This window comes from Rhinolophus ferrumequinum, chromosome 11 (genome assembly GCF_004115265.2).
Source record: "Rhinolophus ferrumequinum isolate MPI-CBG mRhiFer1 chromosome 11, mRhiFer1_v1.p, whole genome shotgun sequence".
NCBI lineage: Eukaryota > Metazoa > Chordata > Mammalia > Chiroptera > Rhinolophidae > Rhinolophus > Rhinolophus ferrumequinum.
This window is the reverse complement of record NC_046294.1, coordinates 56,300,403-56,317,769: the sequence shown is the minus strand read 5'-3', so window position 1 is coordinate 56,317,769 and position 17,367 is coordinate 56,300,403. Positions and strand designations below refer to the sequence as shown.

The following is a 17,367-nucleotide window of genomic DNA, read 5'->3' as shown; positions in this document are numbered from 1 at the left end:
GTCACTTTTCTCCTACAAGGGTAACCACTATCCTGACTTCTAACAGCACAAATTTTGAACCCTGACTTTAAAAAGAAGGGTGATGAATGCCCTATTTAAATTATGTGGATATACCTTTATTTTAAAAAGAAAGATTTAAAATAACTGGCATCTCTGTATCTCAGTTTTTTCATTTAAGAGTTCGGACTTATCTAAATTCTGTTCCTGTCCTAAAATTTTATGAATCTAGTATTTAAAACTTGTCTCTCCCTTTACTTTTTATACAATAGCGCCATCTGATGGTGTAACATTTCTTAAAATTTATTTTTTTCATAATCACAGCAGCCGTTTCTCTCTAATTTGAGAGCTTAAGCAGTGGCCAGGTAACTCCAGTGGTACAAACCTCCTGAAGCCGGCAGGTGGTATTGATCATGTGGTGCTTTCACAGTTGTTTAACCAACAGGTGATGCTTGAATCGTTGATGAAATACTTAACTGTTCTTTGACAAAACATGTTATTTCTTGATTTACTGGAGTGTTTTCAGTGTTCTTGAAGACAGGATATCTCCCTCTCTGTTTTAGCAGTAGAGCAGAGAGTATTTTGATTTCACGGCATTTTGGTAATTTAGAATGTGATTCCCTCTTTGGGGTCCACAGTCCTTGGTCAGTGAAAAGGGGGTTACTGATGTGGATGGGAAAGGGGCCACATATTAAACCTGACAAACTCAGGAGACTGAAAATAATTACATGAGATGGCGTGAGCATAAAAAATTTCATAACTAAGTGGGCCATGGCGGGAAGTCATATCTTTAGCTTCCTTCATAAAGTTAATTTGTGCCTTCAAGTGTGCCTGTCTATTGTCTTTTTGTACCTAAAATGACATCCTTGGAATGTCAGTAATCCCTTTTTTCTGGACCACAGAAGGAAAGTACAGAATCCCTCATTATGATTCTTGTCCCTTGATTAACATCTCTATGTGAACTATTAACTATCCTGTACCACCTGTGTGAAAGAAGTACCTGTCTCTGCAATTTACTTTTATCCAATCCCAGAGATTTCCCCGCTTTGCTTTCTCCCACCCGCTTAATCTGTCACCAGTGGATTTCACGTAACCCTCCTCCTTTGAGTCTACGTATAAGATAAACTGCAAACTGCCATTTCGCTGGAGCATTTTCTCAAGCAGTTGAGATTTTGCTTCCCGGCAATTGTCAGTTTGGCTCAAATAAACTCTTATAAGCTTTAATGAATGAATGAATAAATAAATGGAACCACTGATTTAGAAGATTTGAACTACATTTATTTAATAATTATTTATAAAGTATCTGTCTGGTACAGGAGCACTGTGGTAGCTGTTCTGTCCTTGCCTTTCTAATTATCCATTTGTAAGTATAAGAGGCTAGATCGCCACACTTTTTCCATGGTGGACTCGCCTGTATCACTCCTTTTCTTCCTTTCCCATTTTGTTATTTCCTCTTTAAATAAATAATTTATTTGTAAGAATCTCCTTTTTAAGATTGGGGGCACGTTACTAAAAAAGTATAGAAGGAGTGAATATAATTGTCTCCTCGTTAATATGGATACGTGAGTGTCTGCCATGTATGAAGAAGAGCAGTGCCTTTATTACGTAGAACGATGATTTCATTTGAAGGGTATATCTGAGGAAACTTTCACTTCCCTTGTCAAAATGGAAACTAGACCTGCTAAGATAGGCAATGAAGAGAGCATCCCTGTGGGGAGGGAAGGCCAATCCTGTTCCATATGCTCACCTTTCTTTTCAAGGGACTTGAGATCGTTTCCCCTGTCACCAGCACACTGTCCTCAAGGAATACTGTTTTAATTCTTTAAGTCAAATTTAGCCTTCAGTTCTTCGTGATATCTTCATAGGGCAGATGAACAAAGGTAGAACATTTAAGCAGGAATTTTTAATGGCTGTGACATAAAGAAGTAGAAATAAATGGTAGTCACACGTGGCCTGACTCGTAAGATATGGCTTGCTCTTCCATCCTTGTCCTAGCTCTGGGGCTACCACTGTGTGAGGGACAACTTAACTTAATAGGACTCCACTTGTAGACATCTACTGTCTCCAGCTGGAGACCTAGGGCCTAACTAAATCCCACTTCCCTTCCAAGTTTTGGTTGCTTCTCTGACAACTTGTATCTTTCCAATGTGAAGATGTTCCCCATTTCAGGAGAGATCAAGTTTACCTAGAAATGATGTCAGAATTCATTTAGGAACCCTAAAAATGTAATGCCACAATTCTAAAATTAATATAGGACACACACATCAAATGGAAGAAAAGGGGTCTTATTTCATTTTAGCACCTCTGGGTTAGAATTGGAAACCAGAACGCCCTTCTTTAAGGTACTTTAGTTTATTGGAGATGTGAGTCCATTTTTTTTTGTCCTGTATATCTGTGAGTCCACTTTTCACATCTTTAGTAAAATTTCAATTAGCTATTATATATCTGGGTGCATCAATAAAACCAACTGTATACTGAGTTTTTTAAAAACTCTTACCGAGTAAGAGTCAATGCGATTTTGTTTATCAGTAACCTAATGAAATGAGTTAAAAATAGTAGTATTTTAGCAATTATTGAGTCAGGTAAGTGAAAACACCACCATTCCACATATTCTTCAGTATAAATATTGGTAAATGGCTGGGAGATATGTTCTTTATTTTGCAAATTTAGGGGAAAGATACTCTAGTGTTCCTGCTGAAGTTTGGGTTCGTAGTCAGCCCTAGCTGTAATATATGTTATACTGACAAAGCAGGCTGGCTTTTGTTAGAAGTAGGATTGGGTAGAAGATAAAAGCACATGAAAAAGAATTGTATTTGACTTTTAGTTATTAGTTATGTCACCTTGGGCAAGTTATGTGACCTCTTTGAACTTCAGCATCCTAATTGTAAGACTGGTGAGGGTTATTGGGAGGATGATGAAGCAATCTGTGCAAAGCACAGTGCCAGGCACGTAGTAGGTGCTCTGTTACCACCCCCACACCCCATTGCCCCTACATTGCCACCAAAACTGTGTCTACCAGATGTAATGTTCTTCAGGCTTTTCTGGATGTGAGCTTCATTTTCAAATTTTAAAGTCCAAATAATTATTGCCCAAATAAACTGTATTTAAAGGATGTTCTTTTTGTGCCTTCTTGCCTATCCATTCTCATGGATTTCTTTCTCTTCTGCAAGGTGAATGAGGGAAGCATCACTTAAAGTTTCTTGGACCACATTCTAGAAATAACTACTGTATGTGAGCAGAGGTTTCCTTTTTGAGGTCGGTCATGCCTGTGTCACTTTTACAGAACTATTATTAATTCCAGTTATTTTGATAAATCAAATTGCAAAATAAGTTCCAGCCCTGCCTCTGACTTGTGACCAAGTCACTTGACCTTTGAGCCCAGTTTCTTCAGTTGGACAACACAGATCAAATGGTTTCTAAGACCCTTGTCCCCTTTTGTGTTGTGATTTATAAAATCTCTATTTAGGAGCACAGAGCTGGAAAAGGTGTGTAGGTCCCTGTTCTCAACAACAGAGGGCACAATGCCCCAGTGTGCTGGGCCATTAGGTATGGAAACTATACATCTACTATGTAGCTGGACGTTGATAAATACGGTTATCGGAAGGAGCCAAGAAAATTCTGTAATGTTTTACAAAGGAGATTTCACTGCCTGTTTCTAGCTATTTAATGTTTAGGTGAAGCACACAAAAAGAGAGAGAGAGAGAGAGAGAGAGAGAGAGAGAGAGATCTTGACCTTCTGAGGGTATTTCCTGTAATTCTGTGAAGAGCTTCATCATCTCTTCACCTCACTGACCCCATCGAAGTACTCTATGCTTACAACTGGTGTGCAGATTGAATGGAGAAAACTAATATTTATTGAGCACTATATATCGAACTATATCTGGTACTTCAGGTACCTTTTCTCTATTCCTCGCAACAATCCTTTGAATTATGTGTTATTATCCTATTTTACATAGGAAGACACTAGGGCTCAGAGAGGTTAAGTGACTTGCTTGAATAGAGATTCAAGTTCAGGCCCCTTAACTCTCAGACTACTTTCTTTCTATCATACCAGGGTTCCTACCCCTTTCCTCCAATCTAAACGGTTAGGGATGATGGCTAGGAGCAGGTGTGCCCTGAGAGTGGCCACAGAGCAAGTGTGACTTTCTCTGGTTTTGAAGTTCTTGTGGCCCTTGTTTTTCTAGATGGAAGCTTTCCCTCTGGCAAGAATTTTTTGCCATTTACGTTTAATATGATACAGACAAACCCATACCATGTTTTCAAATGTGAAAACTTTAGACTGGATTATTGAAATGTTTTTCTTTATGGGATGCTTTTAAGGGTATAACCATGTCTCTTTTGACAAGAAGATTAGGTTCTAAAGTCAGTAGGTAAGGTGAAAAATCACTATGGCAGAATTATCTTTGAAAATCCCACAGGAAAGCATCTTGTTAGAGAGCCCTGTACTTCTTTCTTTAAGTCCAGCACAGCCAAGCTTTCCTGCCCTATTGAAATAGATCATGATTTTTTCTGTTCAGTTTCAGATGATACAGTTGGCTTGTATTTGGGGGCAATGTTGGGTGATAATTTACATCTTTAAACATCATAGCCTCATTCAGTGTGGTGAGATGCTTACAGTATAAGAGATGTTCTAAAACCTAGATCAAAACAAGGAATAGTGGATTCATGTCTTATTTGGGGGCTTCTGCTAACTCAGTGGTTCTCAAAACTTCAGCCATGCATCAGAATCACTGGAGGGTTTGTTAAAATATAGATCCCTGGGTTCTACTCACACAGTTTCTGAGTCAGTAGGTTTGGGATTCAGCCAGAGGATTTGCATTTCTAACAGCTTCTGAGGCGATGCTGTTCCTCCAGGGACCTCACATGGAGAAAAACTGTGCTTGTTGAATGGAAGCAGGTGGAATCACTTGTCTGTCTTCCCTTCGCTGTCTGTCTCTCTTGCTCTTTTATTTTTAGACTGACTGGTACCGTGTTTCTTCGAAAATAAGACCTAGCCGGACAATCAGCTCTAATGTATCTTTTGGAGCAAAAATTAATATAAAACCCGGTCTTATTTTACTATAAGACCGGGTTTTATAATAATATGATATGATATGATATGATATGATATGATACAATATAAGACCGGGTCTTACATTAATTTTTGCTCCAAAAGACACATTAGAGCTGATTGTTTGGGTAGGTCTTATTTTCGGGGAAACAGGGTATTAGTTTAAGTTAAATGCAGGGATTGTGGCTCAGCCAACTCTATCCTTTTGCGTACTGCTTGGCCCAGAACAAGTACTTGGCCCATTCAATAATTGCTATTGAATGAATGATTGAGTGAGTTTACATATATAATGGGAGGGGTTTTTAACACATGGACATCGTTATTATACAGCTCCTCCATACAAACTGCTTATTTTTCTGAATGTAGGCAGTCGTTAGTTTAGGATAGCTTATATTTTAGGACTATATGTGGCAATGATCATAAAAATCAAGAAGTATGTAATTAGATGCAGTTTTGTGAAACTTGCATTTGGGGGCCTTTGATAAGAATGTGAAAAGTGTGTATATGTAGATGTAGCTCAGTGTGGGGGGGTCCCATTTGTTTTAGAACGACTTAAGAAAGTCTTAGGTCAGAACCAACACCTGCCCCAGGGAGGCTTGAGCAGCACTGGATCAGCCTATGTCTGCCCCAGACCAGACACTGCATTCTCACTCCTGTCCCCCGAAAGCACTGTGACATTCAGCTCCCATGATCCTAAAGGGTCAGTGGGGCTCTGTACTGTGGGGTAACTGTCAATTCAGATAGTTGTCTGTGAATCTTACTGTGTTATAGGACCTGATAATTATTTTTTAAATGGTGAGTTCATTAGGTGAGGGAGGAAAATCTCAAAAAAAAAATGTATTCAAAGTTCAATTTAAGCTTAACATCATTTTTGATATGTTTAATGTTGTCTGTCTTGCAAAGTCTCAGTATTCTGTGTGTTTTGTTTCTTTCAGTATAGATTAAATTTTCTTCCTTTAAATTCATTTTACTTTTTTATGATGAAGTATTTTCAAGTAAATTACAGACAGCTTGACATTCTAATTCTAAATTCTTCTGTGTGCAGTTTTAAAAAATAAAAAAATCATTTTCTATGTAGCCAAAATAATATAATCACTCCTAACAAAATTAACAATGCCTCATTATTATCTAGTACCTAGTCCGTATTCAGATTAACCTAGTTGTCCCTAAATTGTAATTTATATCTTGTATGTTCAAACCACGATACACTCTGGAGTCATGCATTGCGTCTGTTTATTATGTTCCTTAAAATTTATTTAATCTAAAACGGTCCTCTTTTAATGACATTACCTTGCCATTGTCTTGTAAAATGTCCCACTTTTGGATTTGTCTCATTGCCTCTTCAGAGTGTCTTCAGCTTGTTTTACCCTGTGTATTTCCTGGAAACCGGAAATTAGACCTAAAGGCTAGATTAAGACACAATTGAACATGTTTGGCCAGAATTCATCGTAGGTGACAATATGTGCTTTGTGGTGTCCCACCCGAGGAGATGCGTACTCCCTGCCTACCTCACCATTAGTTATACTAACGTTGATCACTAGATTAAGGTGATGACAGCCTGATCCTTCCGTTGTGAAGGACATAGTCCCCTTGTTACGAGACAGTATTCTCTGTGGTATTACTTGGGCACGAATATGAAGAATTCATTTCTCTATCATCCTTTCTCCTAATTTAACACCTTTTGGTAATTTATGCTGAATCATAACTCCGTTAGGGTTTACAGAACTATCATTTTTCTAATTCTGTCATTACTACTGCCAATAGATGACATTTGATTAAACAGAGCTCTTTTTCATCAACTGGGACTATTTGGTCCCTGAAATACAATTCTGTTGGAAAGGCTGGTTAAATGATGAGTTCTTTACTTTTTTATTCCTAATTTCTAACTAAGGAATTGGTTTAATAGACACGTTAAATGGTGAGAAATGAATGTTTTTCTTGATTTTTCTTTTTTATCAAAGAAAAAAGATTAGACTAATGGATTTTCATGAATTGAATATTTTAATCAACTATAATTATTCTTTTTATGTTCAATTTATTTTATATTCAATTTATTAAAACTTTAGCCAATGATAATCGTTTGTAGTTGGCTCTTATTTCTGTTAGACATAACTCCATTCATATTTGAGTACTTCCTTGAACAGCAAGATGCATAGGCCCATCTAATCGCTTCCTTGTCCCGAATGTCACTCAGCCATGTCACTGACAAGCCCTAGTTCCTTTTAGTGGGGAAAGGTATTAGACACCAATATACTGGCCCTTGGAATGTCAGTTTTTACTGGGCTGACAGTGTTTATAGAACTTTTCAGTGGTCTTTTTGGTTTTTTAATTTTGAAATTGAAAGTTTGGATAATGAAAATTCAGATAGTAATGATATCTATATTTTAGAAATTAATGGATTCACATCACTATTTCCAACTCAGTTTAAACATTACTGTGTTTTAAAGTAACTACTTGATTTTATAATTGTATCTTTTCTCTAACACTGGAAATCTTGATCACCAATAACATTGCTTTATCTTACAATATAAAGAAAATAATTTCAAGATAACAGTGTCAGTATTACCACTACTAATAAAATCAAATGAAGTTTAAACTTTTTTGTGATTTTTGTAGCATAGGTAGATTTTAATGAAAGAGCAAATTTAAAGACTTTTTTTTTGAACTCATTAAATTACTTTCCTTTGAAATATGTGTTGTCTGTTTTTGTTTTTTTGCCATAGGTTGATCATTTTGGATTTAATACTGATAAAACTTTTAAACAGCGGTACCTAATAGCTGATGAACACTGGAGGAAAGACGGTGGATCAATACTTTTCTACACTGGTAATGAAGGGGACATTATCTGGTTTTGCAATAATACGGTACGTGCAGATTTGTGAAGTTCCTATGCTCTATTTACCTTTTGTTATGATAAACTGGAAGAAAAATATTTTGCAGTATCTATGACCAAGTTTTACTGTACTTAATTGTTAAGTTCTTTAAAAAAATAACAAAAAAGGTATACTCACTAATAATAGAAAAACAGCAAAAAAACATGAATAGGCAGTTCATAAAATAATAAATAGAGATAACCAACAAACCTGCATGTTCAGCATTAAAGAATTACACATAAAAAGAATGACATACTATTATCGGACAATTGAATTTGGAAAGATATTTTTAAATTCCCAGCTTACTTCTAGAATGAACAAGGATATGAGGTAAATGGGAATAGGAATGTTATGGCATGTAGTTTTTTATTTTATTTTTATTATGGTCTTTAGAATGTAAATACAAGGGCAGGAATTTTTTTTTTCGTTTTTAATTGGGGAATATTGGGGAACAGTGTGTTTCTCCAGGGCCCATCAGCTCCAAGTCTTTGTCCTTCAATCTAGTTGTGGAGGGTGTAGCTCAGCTCCAAGTCCAGCCGTTTTCAGTCTAGTTGCAGGGGGCGCAGCCCACCATCCCATGCGGGAATCAAATTGGCAACCTTGTTGTCGAGAGCTCCTGCTCTAACTAACTGAGCCATTCTCCCACCCCAAGGGCAGGAATTTTTGTATGTTTGTTCAGTAGTGTATTCTCACAGTCCAGGACTACTAGGTATATAATAGGTTCTTAGTAAATATTTAATGAATGAATGAAACCTAATCAAAGCCAATGCAAATGAGAAAAAAATACAAGTTTAATTAAATGGGAATGGACAAAAGTATAGTTGAACCAATGTTTTAATTTGCCTTTACTACTGTTCTACCATTTTTCTTATATTTACGAGGGTAACAAATGGTATAGCTGTTAGTTTACTTCCCTGACTATATTTTCTCTTTTATAATCCATTAACAAAACCTAATTTAGAAGGACACATGAAAGGAGGAAATTTTCCTCTTTAATGTGCCAGAGCTATGACTAGAAAATACCAACTTTCAGAGCGGATGGGTGACTCAGTTGGTTAGAGCGTGAGCTCTGGGCAACAGGGCTGCTGGTTTGATTTCCACATGGACCAGCAAGCCGCACCCTCTGAAACTAGAATGAAGACAATGAGCTGCCACTGAGCTCCTGGGCAGCCGGGTGGCTCAGTTGGAGCGTGTGCTCTCAACCACAAAGTTGCCGGTTTGACTCCCGCAAGGGGTGGTGGGCTGCGTTCCCGCAACTAAGATTGAACAATGGCAACTGGACTTGGAGCTGAGCTGTGCCCTCCACAACTAAGATTGAAAGGACAACAACTTGACTTGGAGCTGATGGGTCCTGGGAAAAACACACTGTTCCCCAATAAAGTCCTGGAAATACACACTGTTCCCCAATAAATTCATGTTCCCCTTCCCCAATAAAATCTTTAAAAAAAAAAAAAGTCAACTTTCTACTAAAAACCTGGTCTGTGAATTACCTTAAAGTGGGAACTGAATCATATTTTCTATACTGCTAATTAATGTCTAGCTTGATGCCTGGTATTCAGGAGGTCTCAGTAAATGTTGAACTGAACTAACTACATTGAACGCAAGGATATGAACCCAATTATACTGTGTTATTGCTTGCCATATTTCTGAGTATTTCCTTAGGAATGTTAAGAGTCTAAATATGTTAGTTGAAAATAAAGTAATTCCCTGAGAAATGAGATGCTAGGATGTCTATTTCTCTTAGATCAGTGACCAATGAAATCAGAATTTATTTTCCATCAGATTCCTACTGTGGTGTTCCGTGAACCAACCGCGTCTGCCTTGTGTCCCTTTCTCTTTCTTGTGTGACTTTCCTTTTGTGCCAAGATGATAGGGCAGCTTCTCTTGTCCAGTTATTTTCCCCGCTCCTCTTCTTCTTTATTATAGGCAGGCAGCTGTTCCTGCCTCTTACCAGACCCCTCCCCTGCTCTGACTGGCAGCATAACTGAAGGCTTGCCAGGGAATCTCTGACCTAGAAGTGGTAAAAAGGAAGAGATTCTCAGCGTAGGAACAATTCCAGAGAACTGACTAGACGCAGATCTAGAAGGACAGATCCTGGTCCTTTCCCAGCCCTACACAGCTTGCTTTACATGCTAAAATGTTCCAGTTGCGTATTCACATATTCTGGACATTCCTTTATTAAGGGGCAGTATATCATAATGGTCAAGAGTGAAGACTTCAACCAGACTCATCAGGTTGAATTCCGGTTCGGCCACTATGCTGTGTGACTTTGGACAAATTTCTTATTTTGTGCCTCAGTTTTCTCATCTGTTAAATGGGTATAGTAATGTCTCATTTATAGAGTTGTTGAGGGCTAAATAAGAATGAGGAACTTAGAACAATACTGGCACATAATGTTATTAAATGTTAATATATTGCATAAACCTCTTTTGAAAATAAAAATATCCCTGAAGTAGAGGCAAAATAATCACTTATTATAGTGTGAATCAGTTCAATTAAATTGCTTTCTCTCAAAGTCTGGGGTCAACTCCACAGAGGTTTGCTGTTTTGATGGATGGTCCTTACCCTTAAGAAGCTCATAGTCTGGTAGGATAAGACACACATGTAGGCCAATATTGCATAGTAGTAGAGATCTATACTTTGCACAGTGGTGTTGAGAGGAAGGAGAGATTGGGGTGTGACAGGCCGAGGATGGCATGCTTGAACTGGGTGTTCCAGGATCTATAGATAAATGGCAGGGAGTAAGCAGGATGTTAAGAGAAAAGGTGGGGTTTTTGAAATGATCACAGATATCAGGCTCTCCATTCTCACATGCGCACACCTCTTTAAAATTGCTCGTTTATTGATTAAAAACAAACAAAACATTTTAGACTTTCTTAGTTTTTGTTAGGGAGCAGCAGCTCATTAAAAAGCAAAACTCTGCACTGGGAATGACAAATAGTTTTAATGTATGCTAAATCTAAATCTGATTGATGTTGGCTGCCTACAGTGCGTTGTTGAAAAGGATTCTGAGGGCACCACTGAGATAAGTGACAAAATGCAGTGCTTGATTAATGACCAGCATTGCATGTGGAAGTAAGGATGTCTCACAGCGCTTGATGATTGTGCTCTGGAGCCAGACAGCCGATGGTTGAATTTTGGCACTGCCACGTTCTAGCTGTGTGACTTTGGCAGGAAACTCTTGTGCCTCAGTGTCCTTGAATATAAAATGGGGACAATCGAAATGCATCTCTCTTAGATTGTTGTGAAAATTAAATGAATTAATACATATAAAGTGTTTAGAACAGTGCCGGACACATTGTAAGCACTCAATTAATATTAGCTATTGCTAGTTACTATTTATTTTCAAGTAAATAAGGTTAATATAAAATTGAGTCTAGTATGTTTATTTATACTGTTTTCGCTTTTATGTTGTAAATGTGTATGAGTAAGCATCAAACTTAGATATCTAGCACTTAGAGTATTTGGCTCACAGTACATTTTGAAGACTATTTTTGACATAATGTTGATTCTATGGCTAGAGTGTTAGAATAAGGAGAGTTGGAATGACTCGTGGTTGAGCAATTTGGGCTTACTTTTAATTGTTTCACTCTATGAGATTAATATGTGACAGTGAAACAGCACTTACATAATTTCTCTGTTAAATATAAATTATGTGGCTTCTCAGCGAGCTCGTTTTGGTCTGATTTAACATCTGTTTCATATGAGTTAAAAAAAGGTTCAGTGACTTTTTTCATGTCCTGATTTTATCCTCTGAATCTAAATTTTTCCTAGGGTTTCATGTGGGATGTGGCTGAGGAACTGAAAGCTATGTTGGTATTTGCTGAACATCGGTACTATGGAAAGTCTCTGCCCTTTGGCGTCAACTCATTTAAGGTAAGTATACTTTTTACTTCTAAGTTTAGAAGTTTTGTTTTTGTTTCTTTAAAAATTTTAGAACATTTTCTAATTACAGTTCCCACTGTAAGAAAGAAATAATAGCTTTAACTTGAATTGCCTGAAATTTCAGTAATTTGTATTTAATCTTTCATTTTTATATACAATTTGAACAGATTGAGACTTTTTAAAACCGTATTATTTTCGTTTATAATGTTGATCAGTTTTTATTGAACTCAGTGTAATGAGGCTAGTCTTCACAGGTGAATCTTAATTTATGGCTGCAGAGACTGTGGCGGGAACTTTTCATTGTTTCAAAAATGTCAGTAAACAATTCTGCTTTATAAATTATATACTTAAATTATTGGGTCTACCACTGGAAAAAATGTTATGAGCACTGAAGTGTTTGTTTAATCAAGTGTTTTTAAGTAAAATAAGGACAAACAATCTCTACGATTCACTGAGGCCAACTGGCCACTTGGATTTCCTCCTGGCCTTTCTTATTCTCACGAGGAGCTTTGGCCTTGGACACAGACTCTACACCTAATAAACCAGGACACTTTTTCTTCAACTGAGTCATTCATGTACTATACTTGTGATTCTGGCTGTATGATTTTGCCATCTGTGCTATTAATATTTTTCTTTAACCAACTCTCTCTTCAAATTTAGTATTAGCTTAACAAAGGTTTTATATACCAGTTATTTTTTCTAAATTACATTAAAATAAAAAAGTATTAAATTAAAAATGTTCGTGTAATACCTAATATCATCGTACATACTGCCAGTATACACATACCATGCTTTTGGGGAACTCTGAGTTAGAAGAATTTAAGGTCAATCATTTTCTAGGCTGCCTGTTTTGAGAGAAGTTTTTTTTATCAGAGGTTTTACTCTCTCGTATTATAAATAAATTAAATAAATAAAAGTCTTATGTTACAAACGAAAAGCAGAACAATTTGTTGGTATTTACTGGGCTGCATGGGAAACTCTATTCTTTAGCTTATTATTTTTCATAATTATGTGATTAGTTAAGTTGACAGATCCTGAAACCATTGAGAAGTATTCAGCTTGCTGCAGATAGAAATGTAACCTCCTCCCTATCGTTCATACTTTGTTAGCAAAATGGAGCTAAATGCACTCTTTGATATGTTTTTTCCCTTTGTGTGTTCACAGAATTTATTAGTATCATGGGACATATTACAAATATTATGCAAAGACTTGGGGGGGGAAATTGCACTCAAGTATACATAGTGTCATGAAAGCCAAGTAAAGAATAGCGACAGAAAATGACAGGTGGGGAGGTAATAAGTCAGAAAGCATGCATCTTGGATCAGGGGGAAGGCTGAGGAGTAGGTGACATACCTAGGAAATATGGGAACTGTGTGATTCCAAATGTGCCAAATCAGGGAAGGAGTCAAACACGTTTGAGTGGTGAGGCCAAAGCATGAAGACCAAATAGGATAATATAATACAGGTATGTAGCTATATTAGTTATCTTACTATGTAGCAGTTTACCTCAAACCTTAATGGCTTAAAACAACAATGTTTATTATCTCACAGTTCCTGTGGGTAAGGAATTAAGAGCGGGTCAGCTAGGTCATTCTGTTTCATGGGGTCTCACGAGATGAAGATGTCAGCTGGTGCTGCTTTCATCTGAAGGACTGACTGGGGCTGGGAGGATCCACATGAGTGACAGACTGGTACTGGGTATCAGCGAGAGGCTTCATTTGTCTCCTCCTGGGTTTCTAAAAAGGCCTGATTGAGTGGCCTCATGACATAGCAGCTAGCTTCCCTCAAATTTGACAATCCAAGAGAGCAAGGTGAAACTGCACTGCTTTTTATGATGTAATTGGGAGTCATGTATCACTTGTTTTATTCTGTTCGTTAGCACCAAGTCACTAAGTCCAGCCCAAGTTCAAAGGGAGAGGAGTTAGGCTTCACCTTTTAAAGAGAGACACCACTTTAGTTTTTCCTGCTTAGCAGGACTCTTAGCTTCACCTCCCTACACATTTTTGACATACATATTTAAATATAACATACAGAAAATTACACAAATCAAAATACAGAGCAGTGAGGAAATTGTCCTTAGTCAGAGAGCTAGATGGTCATAGAATTTACTTCATGAGTATCCTTCTCTCAGGGATCAATGTCTCATGTTGCAGTTTTCTAATCCCCAAATATCGTTGCTCCATAGGTTTTTCTTTTTTTTTTTAACTCCAATTTTATAGTTGTTTACAACAGGCAGGCTAATTTGTTCCAGTTGCTGATATATGAGACATAATAATAAATTCTCTGATGAAGAAGGATGAGTTTTTTACTAATGAGTCTTACGTCAATGTTCCACAGGATTTAGTTTACTTTTGCCTCTATGGTAGCCATTTTAAATGTTTGAAGATTTGAAATAAAAGTTATAATACAGTAGTTGTCTATTAAACTTAGTATTGTGTTCCATCACATTTGCTGCTAAATGTTCCTTACTGTGTTTCTGTTTCTACAACCTCAACAAGGTCTTTGGTAAATTGCATTTAATAGAAATTATATTTAATGCGAAATACATTGTTCTTTCCAAAAACTTAAAATCACTTTAAATCAGCATTGCTATTGCCTTTAACTAGGCATTTTAACTCAATTGCCTAGAAATTCTATTTGGAGAAAAGCTAATCTGACTAGCTTTTTTCTGGATGTATGCTATGCCTGAGTTGCTATTATGTGCACATTTATACTCATTTTCTTTGTTATTTTCCTTTAGGATTCAAGACACTTGAATTTTCTGACATCAGAACAAGCTCTGGCTGATTTTGCAGAGTTAATCCAACACTTGAAAACAACAATCCCAGGAGCTGAAAATCAACCCGTCATTGCCATAGGGGGCTCTTATGGTGGCATGCTTGCAGCCTGGTTCAGGATGAAATTTCCTCATATGGTGGTTGGGTAAATGCATTTATGTTGAACATGTGCACTTCTTAATGATTGTCAAGCCAAATTTTGAGATTTCTTTTGGATAAAACATGCTCCATTCTATTGTACTGAAATTTCTACTTTCTAGTTCATTAACAGCTGTTACTTTTCTCACCATTTTTGTTCAATATCAGTTTCAATTTTAAAACTTAAATTAGATGAGTTACTTTTTTTTTTTTCTTTTCTTCTTCCTCGTTTTTCTTACCATTTAGAGCTCTTGCGGCCTCTGCCCCCATCTGGCAGTTTGAGGATCTGGTACCTTGTGGTGTATTTATGGAAATCGTAACTACAGATTTTAGGAAAAGTGGCCCAAATTGTTCAGAGTGCATCCGCAGGTCCTGGGACGCTATTAATCGACTCGCAAGAATGGGTAAGCTTTCATGAAGAGAAAGGAATCCTGGGTTTTTTTACCTTTCACTTGTTAAATTCAACATTTCCCATTTTTTCAGTCTACTTTTTATTTAAGTACAACATACGTATTTAAATATACAGAAAATTATACAAATCAAAATACACAGCTTGGTGACTTTCCTCAAAGCGAATACGTAGTGTCATCACACCTGGATAAGAAATTTCCTCAGAAATCTTCTTGTGCCCTTTACAGTCACTGCCTCTGCATTTCCTAGGCTAATAACTATCCGATCTTCTAGTCATAGAACCATAGATTAATTGTGCTTGCTCTTGAATTTTTCAGTAATTGGATTTGCATAGTATGTATTTTTTGTGTCTGCTATCTTTCGCTCAATGCTATGTTTGTCAGATACATCCATTTGTTTTATTTCGTTGTAGTTAATGCATTTGCACTGCTCTATAGTGTTCCATTTTGCTGATTTATTTATTTCAATAGTATCTTTAAAACGGAATAATTCAGAATACTAATTCTGGTTACGCTCCATGAGGATAGGCAACTTGCCTATCATGGGGTTGTCCAGTTGCTCTAAAAATATCTTAGTGAATGTTGACAAAGTATTCTTAGAGAAATTATGTAGATGATTGATGATTGAATTTTCTAGAATACCAAGTGAGGAGAAAATGATCTGTGAAGCCTTATGTTTAGCAGTACTTTTTAGATTTCAACATTGTGATTCTATTCTCAGGTCCTGGCTTGCGCTGGCTTTCTGAAGCTCTTCACTTATGCACCCCATTAACAAATTCTCAGGATGTTCAGCATTTGAAAGACTGGATCGCTGAAACCTGGATAAATTTGGCAATGGTGGACTACCCTTATGAGTCTAACTTTTTACAGCCTTTGCCTGCTTGGCCAATCGAGGTAATAGGAAAATGTCCCTTCATCACTTTTAATAACATACTTTTCATTTGTGTGTGTGTGTGTGTGTGTGTGTGTTTATACGCACACTCTCTGACTTTCGACATCAAAAGAAATCCCAGTGACAAAGGGGCTTTGGAGTTAGTCACACCTGGGCAGGAATCCTGGCTTCTGTCACTTTCTGGTTACGGAACCTTGGACATGTTCCCTAACTTTTCTGAACCTCAGTTTCCTCATTTGAATACTGGAGATAAAATGCATAGATTACAGAGTTACATGAAGTAGAAATAAGACCAATAGTTGCTGTTAATGGAATAATCACCATGTGCCAAGTTCTGTGCTATGCACTTTGCATATATAATTTATGTAATTTTTATAATGTATGTGAGACACATAGAGCTATTAATATGTGGTCAGTGTTTAATAAGTAGCAGCTGCTATCACAGTGCTATGATTTAGTCAACTGCTTACATATTCTAAGTGCTGCATACGTCATAAAGGGGTGATCCAGTGCAGCAAGGTGGAGTGGAAAGAGCACTGACTCTGGATCCTTAATCCAGAACTACTGTTCAGCAGCTGTGTGATCTTAGGCAAGGCTCTCTTCTTCCCAAGCCTCCATGTCTTCCTCTGCGGTATGAGATAATGACACTTACATTCTTGATAGGGTTACACTGAGGATCAGATAAAATACTGGATGTGAAAACACTCTGGAATGGGTAAAGACACATTACACCATAAATTTTTCTTTAAACTTTGAAATACCTTTATTCACAGACATTCATGTAAACTTTATATTGTTTGTACCAAGTTGTTCAGACTTGTTTCCTGATCTTTTTACCCAAAGGACTGGTGAAAAATGTCCAATTGGGGTTAGAGGTACTGCCTGTTAGCACAGAACACTTTTAGTGAAGAAGGTAGGAAAATCAGCATTGGCTGCAAGTTAGATGTCCTCTGGGCTACTAGTAGTATTGAAAACTTACGGCAAATCTTTTGATTTTTGATACAGGATGCTTCTACACATTTGATCTGAATCTCTGAAATTTTCTTTTTTATAGACTCTTAATTTTGGAATACTTTTAGACCTACAGAGAAGTTGTAAAGGTCATCCAAGAGAGTTCTCATGTCCCCTTACCCAATTTCAGTTTACCCCTAATGTTCTAATCTTCCATTACTATGGTATGCTTGTCAAATCTAAGAAGCCTGCATTGGTATGTTACCATTAACTCATTTGTCTATTAACATCCTTTTTCTGTTCCAAGATCCAATCCAGAATGCCACATTGCATTTAGTTGTCATTTCTCCTTGGTCTCTTGTGGTCTATAATGGTTTCTCAGTCTTCCCTTTGT

General features: G+C 37.0%; 1 protein-coding gene across 5 annotated transcripts in view; it reads left to right on the top strand.

Annotated features, from left to right (window-relative positions):
* The window catches only part of PRCP (prolylcarboxypeptidase), a 59,817-nt gene that overhangs the window by 23,709 nt on the left and 18,741 nt on the right, over positions 1-17,367 (top strand). For all 5 annotated transcript variants that reach the window (XM_033121399.1, XM_033121397.1, XM_033121401.1 and 2 more), the window contains exons 3-7: positions 7,771-7,911; positions 11,695-11,796; positions 14,546-14,727; positions 14,967-15,124; positions 15,852-16,024. In XM_033121399.1, coding sequence (XP_032977290.1) covers positions 7,771-7,911; positions 11,695-11,796; positions 14,546-14,727; positions 14,967-15,124; positions 15,852-16,024 — 756 coding nt within the window. The remainder of the gene's footprint in view (positions 1-7,770; positions 7,912-11,694; positions 11,797-14,545; positions 14,728-14,966; positions 15,125-15,851; positions 16,025-17,367) is intronic.